Source organism: Triturus cristatus, chromosome 10 (assembly GCF_964204655.1).
Source record: "Triturus cristatus chromosome 10, aTriCri1.1, whole genome shotgun sequence".
NCBI lineage: Eukaryota > Metazoa > Chordata > Amphibia > Caudata > Salamandridae > Triturus > Triturus cristatus.
This window is the reverse complement of record NC_140593.1, coordinates 1,194,163,274-1,194,179,185: the sequence shown is the minus strand read 5'-3', so window position 1 is coordinate 1,194,179,185 and position 15,912 is coordinate 1,194,163,274. Positions and strand designations below refer to the sequence as shown.

The 15,912-nt window shown below is 47.9% G+C and overlaps 1 protein-coding gene across 2 annotated transcripts in view; it reads right to left on the bottom strand.

Moving 5' to 3' along the window:
* LOC146797021 (caM kinase-like vesicle-associated protein) overlaps positions 1–15,912 on the bottom strand; it is a 521,696-nt gene that overhangs the window by 99,431 nt on the left and 406,353 nt on the right. Inside the window, exon 4 of one of the 2 annotated variants that reach the window (XM_085630295.1) lies at positions 5,697–5,771. The exons of the other annotated variant lie outside the window; for it this stretch is intronic. Within the exon in view, the coding sequence (XP_085486421.1) occupies positions 5,697–5,771 (75 nt within the window). The remainder of the gene's footprint in view (positions 1–5,696; positions 5,772–15,912) is intronic. 2 annotated transcript variants of the gene reach the window in all.

Sequence of the window (15,912 nt, the reverse complement as noted above, 5' to 3'; positions counted from 1 at the left end):
TAAAATGGTGGTTTGCTTGTAAATGTTGCATCGTATAGCCCAACATGCATATATCCCATGAATACGGCATATATTAAGAGTCAATTTCTGAAGTGTTTCTTTTATGTCTTTTATCACGTGACACTTGGGGGGTGTGTATCAGGAATAAAAGAAAATGGCGGATTGCGTTCCGATTGTGATCAAGGGCACTGCGTTGCCCGAAATGCGGCAAGCGGAGGAGTGTAAGGAATAAAGCTTGCCGTCCTACCTTCGGTGTCCGTTACTCTCTGTTCGCCGCATGGAAGTCTTAGAGTCTGTTGATTCTGATATATATATATATATATATATATATATATATATTACCTACTGGCGGTCGCCAGTAGGTAGTTATAGTTAGGACCCCTTTTCCATAGGAAATCCGCAACATTCTATTTTGAATAACTTTGGCGCCGGTCGACGAATCCTCGCGAATTTCTCAAAATAGGTGGGGCGCTACGCTCCGCTCCTACCCTGAAAGTCTCGGGGGGATTCGTCAAGCGGGGGCTGAGATAAAAGGGGGGTCCCAAAACGCGTTTTTCCCATGCATTTTTCCATAGGACCTTTAGACAGGGCTACAGCCCGAATGGCTGAACAGAATTACTAGAAATTTGGCAGAGAGGTAGTCCTCAGGTCAAGGAAGTGCCTTTTGTAGGTTTGGTGTAAATCTGTTCAGTAGATTCTGAGAAAATAGCCTTTAAATCAATATATATATCTGAGCCAGCTTACGGTACGCTTACCGTAAGCTTACCGTACGCGTACGGTGGCGTGCGCGAGCGCGATTCTGATTGGCTGTTACATCTAAGTAAACATTCGAATCGGTCGAAACCAGGAAGCGGCGGCCGCCATTTTCTCTCTCGCACTCTGAGGGGGGGGCAGTAAATAAAGGCAAAAAACATATAAAGGGGCTGTTTAGACAGCGCCCATGCACATAGCCATGTTAGTTGAGTCCTCAAAGGCCAAAAACGGTAAATTTTTATTTTTTGAAAATTTCGCCGATTACGCTTACCGTACGCGTACGGTGCACTTACGCTAAAAATTTTAATAAAAAAAAAAAACTCTCTGTACATGGCATATTATTGTCATCACTTACAAATTAAATTTAACAGATTACCTATTACAAGGAAGCGCATAATATGTCCTCCATGTGCGCACGGTGCGTAACGTGGGCACGCGGTGCGCGTAGCGCACTGCGTGCCCACCTTGCGTGTACGACACTAACTGCGTAAAGTGGGCGCGCGGTGCGCGAAGCGCACCGCGTGCTCACCGTGCGCGCACGGTGCGCGAAGCGCACCGTTCGCGGACGGAACGAACTGCGTTAAGTGGGCGTGCACGCCACGAATGACGTAAAGTAACTTAGCATTTAAAAAACCGTACAAATTCACTGAAAAAACCATAGGTTTCACACATGTTATAGTTAGGAATTAGCATTTAAAAAACCTTGCAAATTCACTGAAAAAACCATAGGTTTCAGACATGTTATAGTTAGCGGAAATTTTACTGATAAAAAACCAATGAAATTCCCCCGTTATAGTTAGTGCAGGCAACTATAACTCACGCGACCGCAATCTTCTGCTGATGACATATGTGTCTTTATGAAAAAAAAATATTTCTAATATATGTATAGCTAAAAATTTATGGAAGAAGACATGGGCAAATAAGTGTCTAAATACAGTATTAGCATCAGCAGAGGATTGCGGTCGCGTGAGTTATAGTTGCCTGCACTAACTATAACGGGGGAATTTCATTGGTTTTTTATCAGTAAAATTTCCGCTAACTATAACATGTCTGAAACCTATGGTTTTTTCAGTGAATATATATATATATATACACACACACATACACACACACATACATCAATAATTATATTGATGTAAATATATATCTTATAAATTCTAAAGAGTAAGGCTAATAAGAATTGTTAATATTTATATTGCATATCTATATATTATATATATATATATATATATATATATATATATATATATATATATATATATATATATATATACATACACACACACACAAACACAGACACACACATAGTTTTCAAAATGTACACTAGTCCTGCCATTGGCGTAAAAGGTCCTGTGAAATTGTGATGGAACTTTCTGGAACATTAGCAGACATCTAAGGACAGGTGAAAGCTAAAACGACTAACAACCATACTTAACAACAACATTTTAAAGACGAGAAAGGAGAAGGCTTTTCACGCAAGCGAGGAGGGTTGTTCATACCACAGTGACCTGTAATTGTCCAACCTCTTCCTGACTGTATCTCATATGCCCAGCTGTGAAATGAGTGTTTCTGAGAGCTTCTTTTTCAGAAAAGGTAACAAGAGGAAGACTTTTCGATAGCTCTGCAGTCTTTAGATCAACACCTCAGGGGGACAGGGGTTAATGCTAGATTGGGTGTGGGGGTACCAGGAGATCAGAAGTACTCAACCAAACTGTGTCCAGCCCCCCAAACTCTCAGCCATACAGCCCTATATTCTCAGTTACACGGGTGGTGAAGATGGAGAAAGGCCATATTCAAAGGGGAAAGACAGAAGAAGATCTGACCCTGGCTCCACTTGTTATCACTGCCCTACAAAGAAGCACGTTCCTTTTTGGACCAACCACCTCTCTCAGTGTGGAGTGGCATTGCCGTGCCAACCAGCGTACAATGTCACCATTGAAGGACAACAATTCGATTTCATAATTGACACAGATATATCTATGAATTTAATCTCAAAAGTCCCCTACTGCTTCATGTCAACTCCTCCAACTTTGGAGGAGGCCTGTACTGACATCACCACCTATGCCATCTACTGCATAGTCTGTCTGTCACTTCTATTATCATAACAGCTGCCTCATCTGCACACAACCTCTTCTACATACAGGACCAGAGACTGAAAAAGCTCAAGACCTATGCCATAGAAAGGACATGGGACTGCAATGAATTTCCAACGCAGTGTCACGAGATGTTCTCTAAGACGCAATCAGCATTTCCCAGAAACATTTACTGGTACAACCTATGGTAATCCCTCAAAGATGCATCACGTTACCTTTAACCAAATAGGAGATGCAGGAAAGTGGAAATCTTTCATGTATCCGACTCAAGTAGAAAGTGTAAAGTGCACACTGCGGGTCTTCCCAACAGTTGCTACCTTCAAAACCAAACACTAGACAAAATTAGGCTGTGTGTGGACATGTGAAGGCAAAGATGATGATCAAACGCGACACATCTCACCTGCGAATGAAGATAGCATTAATACCATTTCAAAACGTGGCAGCAGCAATATAGCACAGACCTCAACTGGGCTGGGTCACTAGGTATATCATATCATTTCCCACTCATGAGGGTCTCGGATAATGCAAGCACCTCAGATTTAGAGTGTGGTCTGCAGCAAATGTTTTCAGAACACCATAGGAAAGCTACTTTAGGGGCTTTAAGGAGTTTTTGATTTCAGACTATCTTGACAGACAACCACAGATCACTAAACTTGACCTTTGGCATTGTTCTGGAGTGTGAGTTTAAAGTATGCTATGTTGACTTCCTCGGATATGCGTTCTTCACCAATATTTGGCCTGGGTGGTAAATTCCGTTCCGCTCGCGGAATTTGGGTAATTTCGCGGTCCACGGAGAACGCGGAATTGCCAAAAATTCCGCGATCCGCGGCGTCACAGAATATTTTGCTTGTTTCCCGCCCCCCCCCCTCGAACACGCAAACAGCATTCGTGAACAGAAAAAAAACATCGCGAACGGGCGGAACAAGCAATTCTGCATGTTCACGGAACTCTGCTTGCTCGCAAAGATTTTTTACCGTTTCGCAGAGCTTCGCGTAGCGCGACTACGCAAATTCCGCCCATACCTAACCAATATATCTTTTTGAAGTGTAAGACCTGAAAGCCACGGTGCTGCCCAAAACAACTGGGAAAAGTCCCAGCTTGGTAAAAATTGTGCCCATATCATCAGGGGTTTTGTGATGGTGACAGAGAGACTTGAGGGGCTGACCTTTGCCCATGAGGCATAGACTGGAGAATCAATGCACATTTGAAATTGAATGATGGATTAAAGAACAGGTCACACTCTGCTAAACAACAAATGGCCAACCTCAAAATATTTGCCGCTGTCCAGCTCCATACTGCATAAAGTAGCGAGTCACAGGTACATTGTTCTTGAAGGTCTCTGGAACGTTTAGCAAGATTTCCGTAGTGGTGCACAGCTCTATTAATCATGTTAGTTTGATCAAAAATTAGGGTGTGAGGATCATCACAAAAGGCTGGAAAAAGAGGAAGGCTTTGTTTGTAAATGAGTAATGGAATTACCATGCCCCTACATATCTACCAGTAAGTGGTTGACTTAAATAATTAGCTGGAACATAGTAGGCCTTACCATAATATACGAGTAGACAAGGAACGTGGTTTTCTATGAGTGGGGGGGGGCATAGACAAAGCCCAGATGGGGTATCTTGCCGCTGTTAATAACAACACAGAGCTTCAGCTTATGGAAGGCTTAGAGTTCAGATAAATGATTGATCCAATGCTGAGATGTTTACCTTAGTCCCACACTTCAAGGCGATACTACTCCAAAAGTGCCTTCAGCTTTTCGTCATTTTCAAATCTTGCCATGTTAGGTCCACCCCGTGGCCAGACTGTCTCTAGCTGACCTCTGCTTGAGGAAAACATCTCAGATGACCTGTTCATCTGTTGATATCTGCTGATGACTTCCGGACCTCCCTAACACTGTTTCTTGCCCCCTCATATGAACATCTTTGTAGCTCAATTGAATTTACAAAGCTACTCATAGCAGCCTCACACTTTGGAATTAGATCTCCCTCCCTTTCTTTAAGCAGTTCAATATAGGGGGTCGGCATTTCATACAGGAAATGTATATGTGTCCCATGACGTAGCACTTGGACCATGACATGAAAATACCTTAACTTCCCCCTCTCTACTCGTTACCCAAGACCTGAGCCTCTGACAGGAGCCACAAAGATTCACAGGTGCAAACAAAGTAATGGATCACTGGGGCACCTCCCATCATATGGCCCGAACTGGGAGGGACACAAACAAGCGTCGGCGTGCGAGGAGGAGCACAAACAAGCAGCGGCGCATGAGGAGGAGGAGCACAAACAAGCGGCGGCGCGTGAGGAGGAGGAGCACAAACAAGCGGCGGCACGTGAGGAGGAGGAGCACAAACAAGCGGCGGCGCGTGAGGAGGAGGAGCACAACAAGTGGCAGCACGTGAGGAGGAGGAGTACAAACAAACGGCAGCACATGAGGAGAAGGAGCACAAACAAGCGGCAGCGCGTGAGGAGGAGGAGCACAAACAAGCGGCAGCGCGTGAGGAGGTGGAGCACAAACAAGCGGCGGCGCGTGAGGAGGAGGAGCACAAACAAGCGGCGGCGCATGAGGAGGAGGAGCACAAACAAACGGCGGCGCATGAGGAGGAGGAGCACAAACAAGCGGCAGCACGTGAGGAGGAGGAGCACAATCAAGCAGCAGCACGTGAGGAGGGGGGCGCAGGCAGGCGGTTGACAGGCAGGATGGCTCAAGAGGAAAGAGTCCAGGGATGACACGTGGGAGGATGGGACAGGGAGACAGGGCAGTTATGAAGGGGCAGGGAGGGCATATGGAAGGAGGGGACAGACAGGTCGGTGTTATGGGAGGGTAGTGAGGGAGGGCGCAGACACTCACAGCTCTTGGATGATGTAGAACTCCTTCTTGGTCTCGAAGGTATCGATAAGTTGTAAGATATTGGGATGACTCACCCTGCAGCGAGAGAGAAGGAGAGCGGAAGGGAAGAAAGAAGGAAAACGAGGAGGGGGGAAAGGGGAGGTGGAAGAAAGGAAGGAAGGAATGGTGAAGGGAGAAAGGAAAGAAAGGAATGAAGAACGGAAGAAGGTAAAAAAGGAGGGAAAGAAAAGGTGAGAGGTGAAGGGAGGGAAGAAAAAGGGAAAGTGAGAGGGAAGAGGGGAAAATAATGAAGGAAAAAAGGAATGCAGTGAGAGCCAGAAGGAGGGATGAACGAAGGAAGAGTGAAGAGAGGTATCGGCGAGCAGAAGTAGGGAGGGAAGAAGAAGTAAAGAAGTGAGGGGAAGAAACAGTATATTTGGCAGAAAAAAGAGGAAAGAGGGAAAGAATGAGGAAGGTAAGATGGAAGGAAAAGAAGTTGGAAAAAGAGAGGGATGGTAGTAGAAAGGATGGAGTGTGGGAGCAAAGAAAGATTACAGCGAGAGGAGAGTGAAAGAGAGAAAGGATTGCAGGATGATATAAACAGGAGGGCAAAAATTAGGGACAAGGAGATGGAAAGAAGGCGGGAAGAGTGATGATAGACAAAGGGAGGACAGGGAAGGTGAGAGAAAGGCGGACAGAGCAAATGAAAAGGAGAAGGCGAAAGGGAAGCATAAGAGATAAAGAATGGGGGGTGAAATGAGGGCAGAAAGAAGCAAGGAGAGTGAGGAGGATTGCAGTGGAGATGGAGAGCGATTACCAGAGTGGAGGAAAGAGAAAACCGTTGAGATGGAAGAAGAGGGCAGAAAAGGAAATTGTGTGAAGCAGGAAGGAAAGTCATTAGGTTCGGGGAATGTGGGAAAGAGACAGAAAAGAGAAATAACGCGTGAGACTATAAACTACTTGAGACACACAATAGATCTTTGAACTGGAAGCAAAACATTTCATAATGGCAATTCTGCAACTACCAACTCATTACTTTGAAATTACATGCATTCACAGGATACATTGCTTTATTATCCCAATTACTATGAAATTACAGTGTAAAACTTCACCGCTCCATCAGAGGGTAAGCAGGAGTGTAATCAAGGTGAATAGCGGGTTTTGGATTGAAGAGGTGAGCGAGTACATGCGCCTGTCTCCAGAGGCAGAGCTCAGATTGACAGCCTGTGGGAGTTCTGATAAAAGGTAGGTTGTGGGACTGAATATTCAAGGCACCTCTGGAGGCGTGAGAGACAGCTGGGGTGAGCGGGTGCAGGAGATGCAGGTGCCTCTCAAGAGCTGAACCCCCGGAATGGGTCAATCTACATGGACCCCAATGCTGGGGTACTCTCAGAGCCGGAGACCTGGTGGTAAACCTACATAGGGGCAGATTCCAGGCTCTGAATAAAAGAAAAAAAATGTAGCTGATTGCCGTCATCCCTCTGTCGTCTCTACCGGACAGAACAGAAAGCAGGAAGCACCAGGTTCCCCATAGCCAATCAAAATGATGCAATGCAGTGTTGTGATTGGTCTGAGCACCGTGGTTCGGTGCTCAGACGGGGACTGGGGGCCTGGGCATGTTCTCCACGCAGGCTGTAATGCAGTCTGGGTGGAGAACATGCAAAGTGTGCATGAACGTCTGGACGTCCCGAGAAGGCCGGCCAAATATTCATGCACACTTCGAGTAGGCAAACCACTTCTCCCCCTGTGTGAGCAGCCCAGCCCTGCCCCACCCGCAAAGCTGCAGCAGCAGGAAAACATAAAATTAAAATGACATTGAGTTATTATCATTTTATGTTTCCTTTATTTCACTTCTGCAAGCAGTGGGGAGACGCTCCTTCGCCTATGAGGAGGAGCCGTCACTGCTCTAAAGTCTTATAGCCCAGCATGAAGGAGCACATCTGTTATGAATGGGGCGTTTTACGGAATGGGGCAAATATACAAAGACACTGTGGATAACAAAGGGGCTTTTTTCTATTTGCTAAACACATTTTGCAATGTGGAAAAGACTTTCAGACTCGCACAATGGGTTTGCGATTGATTCCAGATGGCAGTTATGTGAAGAATGAAAGGGTAATGCCATCCTAACTGCAGGTCGCTGTGGTAGGTATCAATAATTTGAGACCTCGATTGCGATTGCAAACCATTGATCTGTTACTGACACCTCAAAGGAAGTGGTACCTGATCCCTTAGGGCACCTCCCCCCTTGTGAATGCTATCAGCAGCCTTGGTGGGAGTGGAGAATGGTCCAAGGGACGACTGCCTGCTCTCAGCCATGCTTACCGAATGGAAAACATTGTTTAAAGCAACCTATAAGCACTAGTATCCCCCATTGTGAACATGGACTGCGGCAACCAATTGGCACAGGAAAGCGCCACCGTAACCCGTGTTTAGTGCCCCGTCAGTGGATTCGCATTGGACCCGTTCACTGGGCAATGGATCAGGACTTTGGAACTGTTTTTTTACAATTGTCTCCTTGGATCTGGAATTCCAGTGCATCTTGGGTAGTGAGTTTTAGGATATTGGCTTTGTGAAACGTTAATGCACTTCCCATCTCTCCTGGACTCAAACAAACTGTGCTTTCCTCTCTTGTATCAAGGGTGGCTGAGAATCCAGGACAAAGGGTAAAAACACCTTAATAGAGTGGGCACTTTGTAACATTCTCTGGGCATCTGGTGGTCACACTGAGGAACACTAGTTATTACAGAAGACTGAGCCCCTAAGGTCTCTGGGTATCACCAGAGGTTGACTATGGCTGTCCCACTCTCTAACAGAGCCCTATAGATGCCTGTGTCACTCTGGTCTTCTTGCCTTATTAGAGCTGTATGGGGTTGTCGTTCATTCCCAGAAAGTGCAAGGATTGTCTGTGTCTTTGTACATCTTTCTTGTAACTTTTTTACACTTTGCTGCTATCAAATAAGACACAGCTGTGACTGACAGTGACCACTACAGAGTGTTAGTACCTGTGGTTTCTATAAGAGGTCCAGGATCTCATCACTGCCTAGATGACACCTTGACTGATTGACGATGCTGCCCTTTGGAGAGGCAAGCATTGAGCTGGACTAGCTGTCCTCCAATGTGCAGTGTAGTAGCACCCACATCTGTGGGATGCCACTAGTAAGCAGCAGCTTCCTTCTGACTGCCCCTGGACCTAAAGTAAGGGCCGGACGTGTCGGTCATGCAGATGCACGGATGCTGCCATCAGCACATCTTCCAGTGCCGGCAGTCCATCTGTTGGCGGTCCTACAGAAAAACACATCATGTTTTTAAAGAAGTACGAGATGAGCACATTGCGTTCTCTCCGGCAGCCCGGGGTGAGACGAATACGCCTTCTGATGTCTCGCAGGGACCCTTTGAGTGGGCAGCAGGAGGAACAAATGTAATGAAAAGGCAGCTGCCTGTCAGGGGGAACATCAAGCCTTCCACCTCCAAACAGAACATGGCGTCGTCAGGGGCTAAGATGGTCCCAAGGCTAGCTGATGGCATAGGCTGCGATTTCCAGCTGCCTCTTCAAGGGTTGGTAGAGGGGCGGATGAGACATGTCAGATCATTGGCAGATGTTTGGCTCATCCACCTGAGGGTGGCTCTTGTCGTGAGCCACCTGAGGGTGGCTCTTGTTGTGTGAGACATCTTCACTCTGAAGGAGTCAACAACCTCCTGAGGGACCTTCGAGCTCTGGGCAGGACACAGTGGCTTGCCGCATCGAACGTCTGATGGAAGGAGCGAAACATCTAGAGCAACATATATGCTGACACTAGCAGTCTTACTCCATGAGAAATTATCCTCAAAATTGACCGAAGGTTACTGCACATTGGAAGAAAGATGGTACGTACAGCAGTCTCAATGCAAAGTGCAAGATACTTCTGAAGCCCAAATGCTCAAACTAAAGGAATATTGGTTCATTAGGTAATTGGGGATATTTTTGTCTGGTGGGAAATTTGATCACACTTAACACCATTCTATTGACAGTGCCTGCTGTTGCTGTCTGTTGTATGTTAGAGCCACACAGGAGTTATTAATGCCTGCCTTACTAACGCAGTCCAGACAATGAACGCATCCTTACAGCGCATTCCGTTTTCATGCAAGTCGTCACAACGGCGTGCCACAGGGAAAGCTCTTGAGTTGGAAAAGTATAATTTACTATTCCAACTCCAGTCTGTGCAACAGTAGGGAAAATGTTGGACTTTAAACATCAATCCTACAACGCTTTCCTTAAGGTAAGTCACTGTAACGGCTTGTGTGGTAAAGGGATGAGTTTTAAAGACGCATCCATGTTTCGGACTGCGCTTTTAAGGTACAGCGTGTTGCGAGCCGCAGTGTAAAGGCTGTTTCCCATAGCTGTCTGATATTACATTTGAAGCATCAAGCTGCAAGGTTTCTGACGATTTTGAATTTCTATTTTTAAGTGGATTAAACAATGTAGCACTTGTTTCTCACATTGCAAAGTTCCTGTCTTGGAACATGCTTGGCAGTGGTTTTCCGAGGTTCTGTCTCCAAGAGCAGTGGGACAAGCAAGGGTTATCGCTCTCAGATTGTGAGATCCAGAGTTGGTTACTCTAGGACCCATTGGACCCAAAACTAAGCACGAAGTACACCCCTTTAGCACTCGACTCTCGGTGGAGCGTGAGCGAGCACTCCAAGGCTTACTCAGGAAGAACTTGTGGGTTTAGTTTCACAGAACTCAACAAACAGGAAATAACAGCCAATACATTGTTGTCCAGTCACTACTTTGGTTTATAAAAATAAAAGTGCTTTATTGCTGTCCTACGCACAGCTTGAATTAGTACATACAATAGACAAAGCCAATTGCTGGTCCCAAGGGGACAAATGCTCACGGGTATTACAGGGATAGTGTTTGAAGGTATGAAGTCTTGGCCCTTAGTCCTAAAAGAGGGGAACTGGAGTTACATTATGCGGAGCAACCCATCCCGCCATGTAGTTCACATAGCCCCTGGTTATTCTCTTCTGCCCGTTACCCACTTGTTGAGGGCTCCATTTGACAGGACCTGTTTTCAGGGTGTGTTCGAGCACTTTATTCAGCAGGCCCTGCCTGACCTATCACTCAACCGAGCCACAACCGGGCAGAGGACAGTGCATGGCCTGGCATGCATTGAGGCTCTGGTTCCAGAACAGATGGCAAAGCGTGTGAGGCGGGTCAGTGCGCTCATCCTTTCTATGATTAGCGACAGTGCCAGCACCAGACCGTTGAGGGCGTGATGGAGGCGGTAGAGTTCGCAGTCATGAGGTTCTTGTTGCTTGGATCTTCCTTAAGTACAGCTGCAACCTTAACTCATCCCCCAAGCAAACAGGTTCCTATACCTGGTCCCAGTGGTGGCCTCTGCAGGAGGGTCTTCACTTTTCCATAGCACTTATAGACTCATGAGAGTTCAAACATATCTGGCAGTCACAGCTCATCGGAGCACTCCAAGACTTCTTAGCGCTGCTCTTCCCAATGGAACTCAACCCTGGTTGAGTTCCGGCACACCGTTGATCACTGCCGGGGAGATAGATCTGGCTCCCATATTCTACACTTGTGGCATTTGTGCTGCTTGCTTTCCATGCCTGAGCCCCTCTCAGTCCTCGGTTCTTCTGAGCAGTGTCTTCTCCGTGCAATGGTAGCTTCAATGTCCCCTTGAGCAGTCAGTAGAGCTCTGTCCTTTGAAGTTACATGAGAGCAGCGCCTCCACGCCGGCCGTTCATATCTTCTCCAGGTTCTCGTTCGGAACCAGGAGGCGGCTTCGTCAGTAAGTACCACAACCCTGGACCTTCAAGGATTCTCCTGGTCGCAGCTGGGGTGGGATCCCAATCTTTTGTTAGGGAAACCTTGGCATGCAGAATGAAAGTTTCTGTGCCATCTTTATACCCAAGTTCCAGACAGACTTTGTGTATTCCAGCAGTCCAGTTCTGTGACCGGTTCTGGGCAGTTTTTAATCTTTATGACATCCACACAGACTAGTCCTGTCATCTCAACACAAGGGCACTAAAGATAAGCAGGCTGTCCCATCAGTTACCTGTTTACTAGGCGTGGGCCACCCTCCCAGAGAACAAAGGGCTGGGAGAGGTCACGGTGAAGCTCCCCGCCTTCAAAAGGACTCACTCTCTCCTCTCCCAAACACTCTCTCGTCTGGAACACTACAAAGATATCAGGAAAGTCAGAAAAGAGCCTGCAATTTGCTTCGGCTGTCTGGGCTCTCTCTATCCATCCCTCCATCTTAAGTACCACTGGATTTCTCCACATTCAAAATGGAAGCCAGTCTGTTTATGGGCGCACGCACCACACATACTACGTGGACACCTATATACTCACACGCTACTCGTCCCGCAAATGGATGGGCTAAGGGCCTGGTTGTAGGGACCGGCTGACATTTTAATAAGGTAGGAAATGCCAGGAGGCCCTTTCCATAGCAGGCGACACGCAAACGGCCTGCTCTGCCTACTAAAATCAGCACCGCTATTACCACTGCAGGTCCTCTAAAGTCATCGAAGTGACAGTCATGGCTGAAGAATGCCCATGATGCACCGCTCTGACCGCAGAACCCCAATCCCTGGCTCATTGCATGTCAAAACATACATGCATGATCGTTGTGTGCACCAAGGTAGGGGCTGAAAGCACTACAGCTTGCTAAGGTGAACTTGGGGCAGTGTGGCACACACTCCAGAGCCATGCGGTGAACTTGGGGCAGTGTGGCTGTTAGACCTGTCAGCCCTTTGGGTGGTCCCTCCCCATCATTATTTATTTTGTCCCACTTTTGCCTCAAACCCTGTTAGTATTTTTTTCCTTTTTGGGAACCACCAGACTTTTTAGTATTGATGCAGATTCAGGGAGCCATTTTATCTACCCCTGGAACTTCTGTCTGAGGGCCTGGAGCACAAAATGGTGGCCACCTGTGACATCATCAGAACCCACTGGAACCTACTAGAACCTTCTGCAACATTCTGGAGCCCTGTGACAGTTGGAGGCGGTTTAGAATGTTGGGAAGCTAAGACAGAGAGTTGGCAGTTGGAGCTGGCAGTTGGCACCTGCCTGGTGAAGAGTGAGCAGCAGAAACCTGAAGGAGGAAGGAGTGAGGCAGCAGGGGTGGAAACTTGTGCCTGGAGTGGGGTCCATAAACCCACCCTTGATACTAGTCCCTACTGACTGAGCCCAGCCTGGAGCCCTGTGTGGGAAGAAGCAAGAAAAACCATCTTAAGGACCTGGACAGCAGGAACAGGCCTTAGAATCCAAGAACAGCAAGATCCTGACCTGGATACTGGTTTCCCTGGAGTCCGACGTCGAGAAGCCTGAGACCCGGAGCCCGAGGTGGAGAAGCGGCGCTGACTGGAAAAGCAGACGTCGTACCCGGAGCCGCCAGAGGTCGAGAGAGGGCGCCGACGGAGGTCGTAGAGAGTACCAGAGGTCGAGGAGGAAGTCACCCGAGGTCGAGTGAGCGGCGTCGACGGGGGAGTGAAGTCCGCCCTCCGGAGTCGCCGGAGACCGAGGTGAAGCGTGCCGGAGGTCGGGAGTGGAGATCGCACTCCGGAGTCGCCGGAACCTCAGAGAATCGTGCCGGAGGTCGGGAGTGGAGGTCGCACTCCGGAGTCGCCGGAACCTGAGGAGAGGAGCACCGGAGGTCGGGAGTGGGGATCGCACTCCAGAGCCGCCGGAAGTCGACATCGAGTTAAGGCCGGCCGACGTCATCGAACCTGAGGTCGCCATCGGACCGGAGCTGCCCGAAGTCGACATCGAGCCAAGATTGCCCGACTTCATCGAATCGGAGGTCGAGATCGAGCCGAGGCCGCCGACATCGATCCGGAACCGCCTACCGGCGTCGTCAAGAACTGACATTGCGCCGAGGCCGCCGACATCGAACCGGAACCGCCTCACGGCGTCGACACGACTCCAGCGGCGTCGGAGCTTCAGAAAAAGGGCAGTAAGTGGACTAGAGGGCTCCTAAGGCCCTGTGGAATCCTGAGAGACTACTCTAGGGGTTAGAGAGGTGCTGGAACCAGCTTGACTGTGCCAGGGGTGAGCTGAGACTAATTCAGAGGGGTTGTGTAGAGTGAGAGAGCCAGGTCTCTAGTATTCCCCCCTTGATCTACCTCAGTTTAGGCCTCAGCCTTGTCCAAGCCAGGGAGTAGACACCCTCAAGCCATCCACATAACTACAAGCTGTGCCTGGGCCAAATCAGCCCATAGTAATCTCAAATGTGATCTGATTCTATAAGTGTCACTGTCAGCTTTTAATTATTTATTGAGAGCACTGTATTTATTGTATTTAACTTATTTATTGCTTCACTGTATTTATTGTTCCACAGTATTTATTGTCGCACAATATTTATTGGTTTGCAGTATTTATTGCCTCAGAATATTTAATTGCCTGTATGTATTGCACTTATATTTATGCCTTAATTATTTATGATCACCTCTATTTATTGAATCATTAAGCCAGTATTTATTTGACCTGCACTATTTAAAAAGCCTTGTATACTGTGATTGTGTTATTATTTATTTAATCAGCAACTAAGAGAAAAAGAAGATAAACAGAGATATTTTCATAATTTTTACGGTGTAGAGTCGTTTTTGGAACGGATGCACGCATGGTTATTGTCTGGGTATGACGTATGCTTAGCACGGTGCCTGATTCCTGACCACTCGAGCCAAGCTACCACAGTGTATGTCTGGAGAGACCCCGTTACCACCAACCTCTTCAGGCGTGGGAGTGGGGTATTTCCAACATAATTGGTGTTCAGTGGTGGGATAGAGCTGTGCCTACGTATACTCAACATTAACTGTGGGTAGTCCATAGGCCTACACCGGGAGTTTTCTCAAAGCGGACTTCCTAATTGTGAGTTTTGTTTTTCCAAATTTACTCTGGTGGTGGGAGGAGGTATTATATAAGGTACCCCCCTGCATAGTTACTGCAAATAACTGTCCTCTGACCTGAGTGGGCAAGATGGAGTTTGTACTGGAGAATTTAGAAACGTACACTGTGGCCCAACTCAGGGAGTTTTGTCAGCGGGAGGGGGTGTATTGTCCCCCAGGAGCAAAGAAGGGTGCACTCCAAACCAGCTTAAGAGCTTGGGGGGAGGCACGACGAGAAAGCAAGGCTGAGGAGGAGGACAGGGATAGAGAGCCCGACAGTGAGGGAGCTGATTTGTACCAACCTGAGGTGGGGAACCTGTTAGCGGGGCCCAGAACCATTTCCAGGAAGGGCAGCAGTGCCTCTAGCGGTGGGTTGTCTGAAGTGGAGTTAACAGACCGGAGGGAGAAAAGACAGCTCACATGGGACTTAGCAAGGCTGGAGAAAGAGAAGGAGGAACAGAGGATGGCTCATGAGCTAAGGCTGAAAGAGATAGATCTTCAGATCCTAAGAATCGGGGCACAAACTGTTCCTAATGGTGGCAGCAAAGACCAAGAAAGAGAGTTCACCAGGGAACCCAAACCCTACCTGCCAAAGGACATAGTAGCTAGCTATGGAGTGGGCGACGATATCGCCAAGTGGCTAGCGGCCTATGAGGTCTCGTTAAGGGCCCATGGGGTTCCAGAGAAGTACTGGGGAGCGGGATTGTACAAGTACATGCCTCCAGCTGGTAGGGATGCTTTATTGGCTCTCGAGGAGGATGAGCAGACCCACTACCCCACCATGAAACTGGCGCTCATAAGAAAGTTTGGACTAACACCCGAAAAGTACAGACAGAAGTTCAGGGGTAGTCACAAACTGGGCACACAGAATTGGGTGGACTTCCTGGACTATGCAAAGAAGGCACTAGAGGGTTGGATTCAGGGCAGTGAAGTGAGGAACTACGAGGGGTTGTTTGATCTAGTACTGAAGGAACACCTGCTCGAGAAATGTTTCCCTGAACTGCGTCAACACCTGGTGGATAGCAAGCTGACCAGTCCCCGGAAGCTTGCTGAGGAGGCGGACATTTGGGCTAGTACCCGGGTGTCCACAAGGGGGACTGGAGGGGATACTCAAAAGGCCGGACAGGGCGCCCCTCAGAAGAAAGAGGGAGGGGAAAAGAAAAAGGAGTTCTCCAAAGGCCCCCAAAATAACTTCCAAGGGAAGGGAACAGGATTCACCCCTAGGGCTAACCCACCCAGAAACCCTAATCCTGGCCAGAGTCAGCAGCCAAGGGTTGTCCATTGCTACGAGTGCGGTGGCGTTGGACACTATAAAGGAGATCCGAAGTGCCTGAAACGACCACCCCCTCCCATTGGA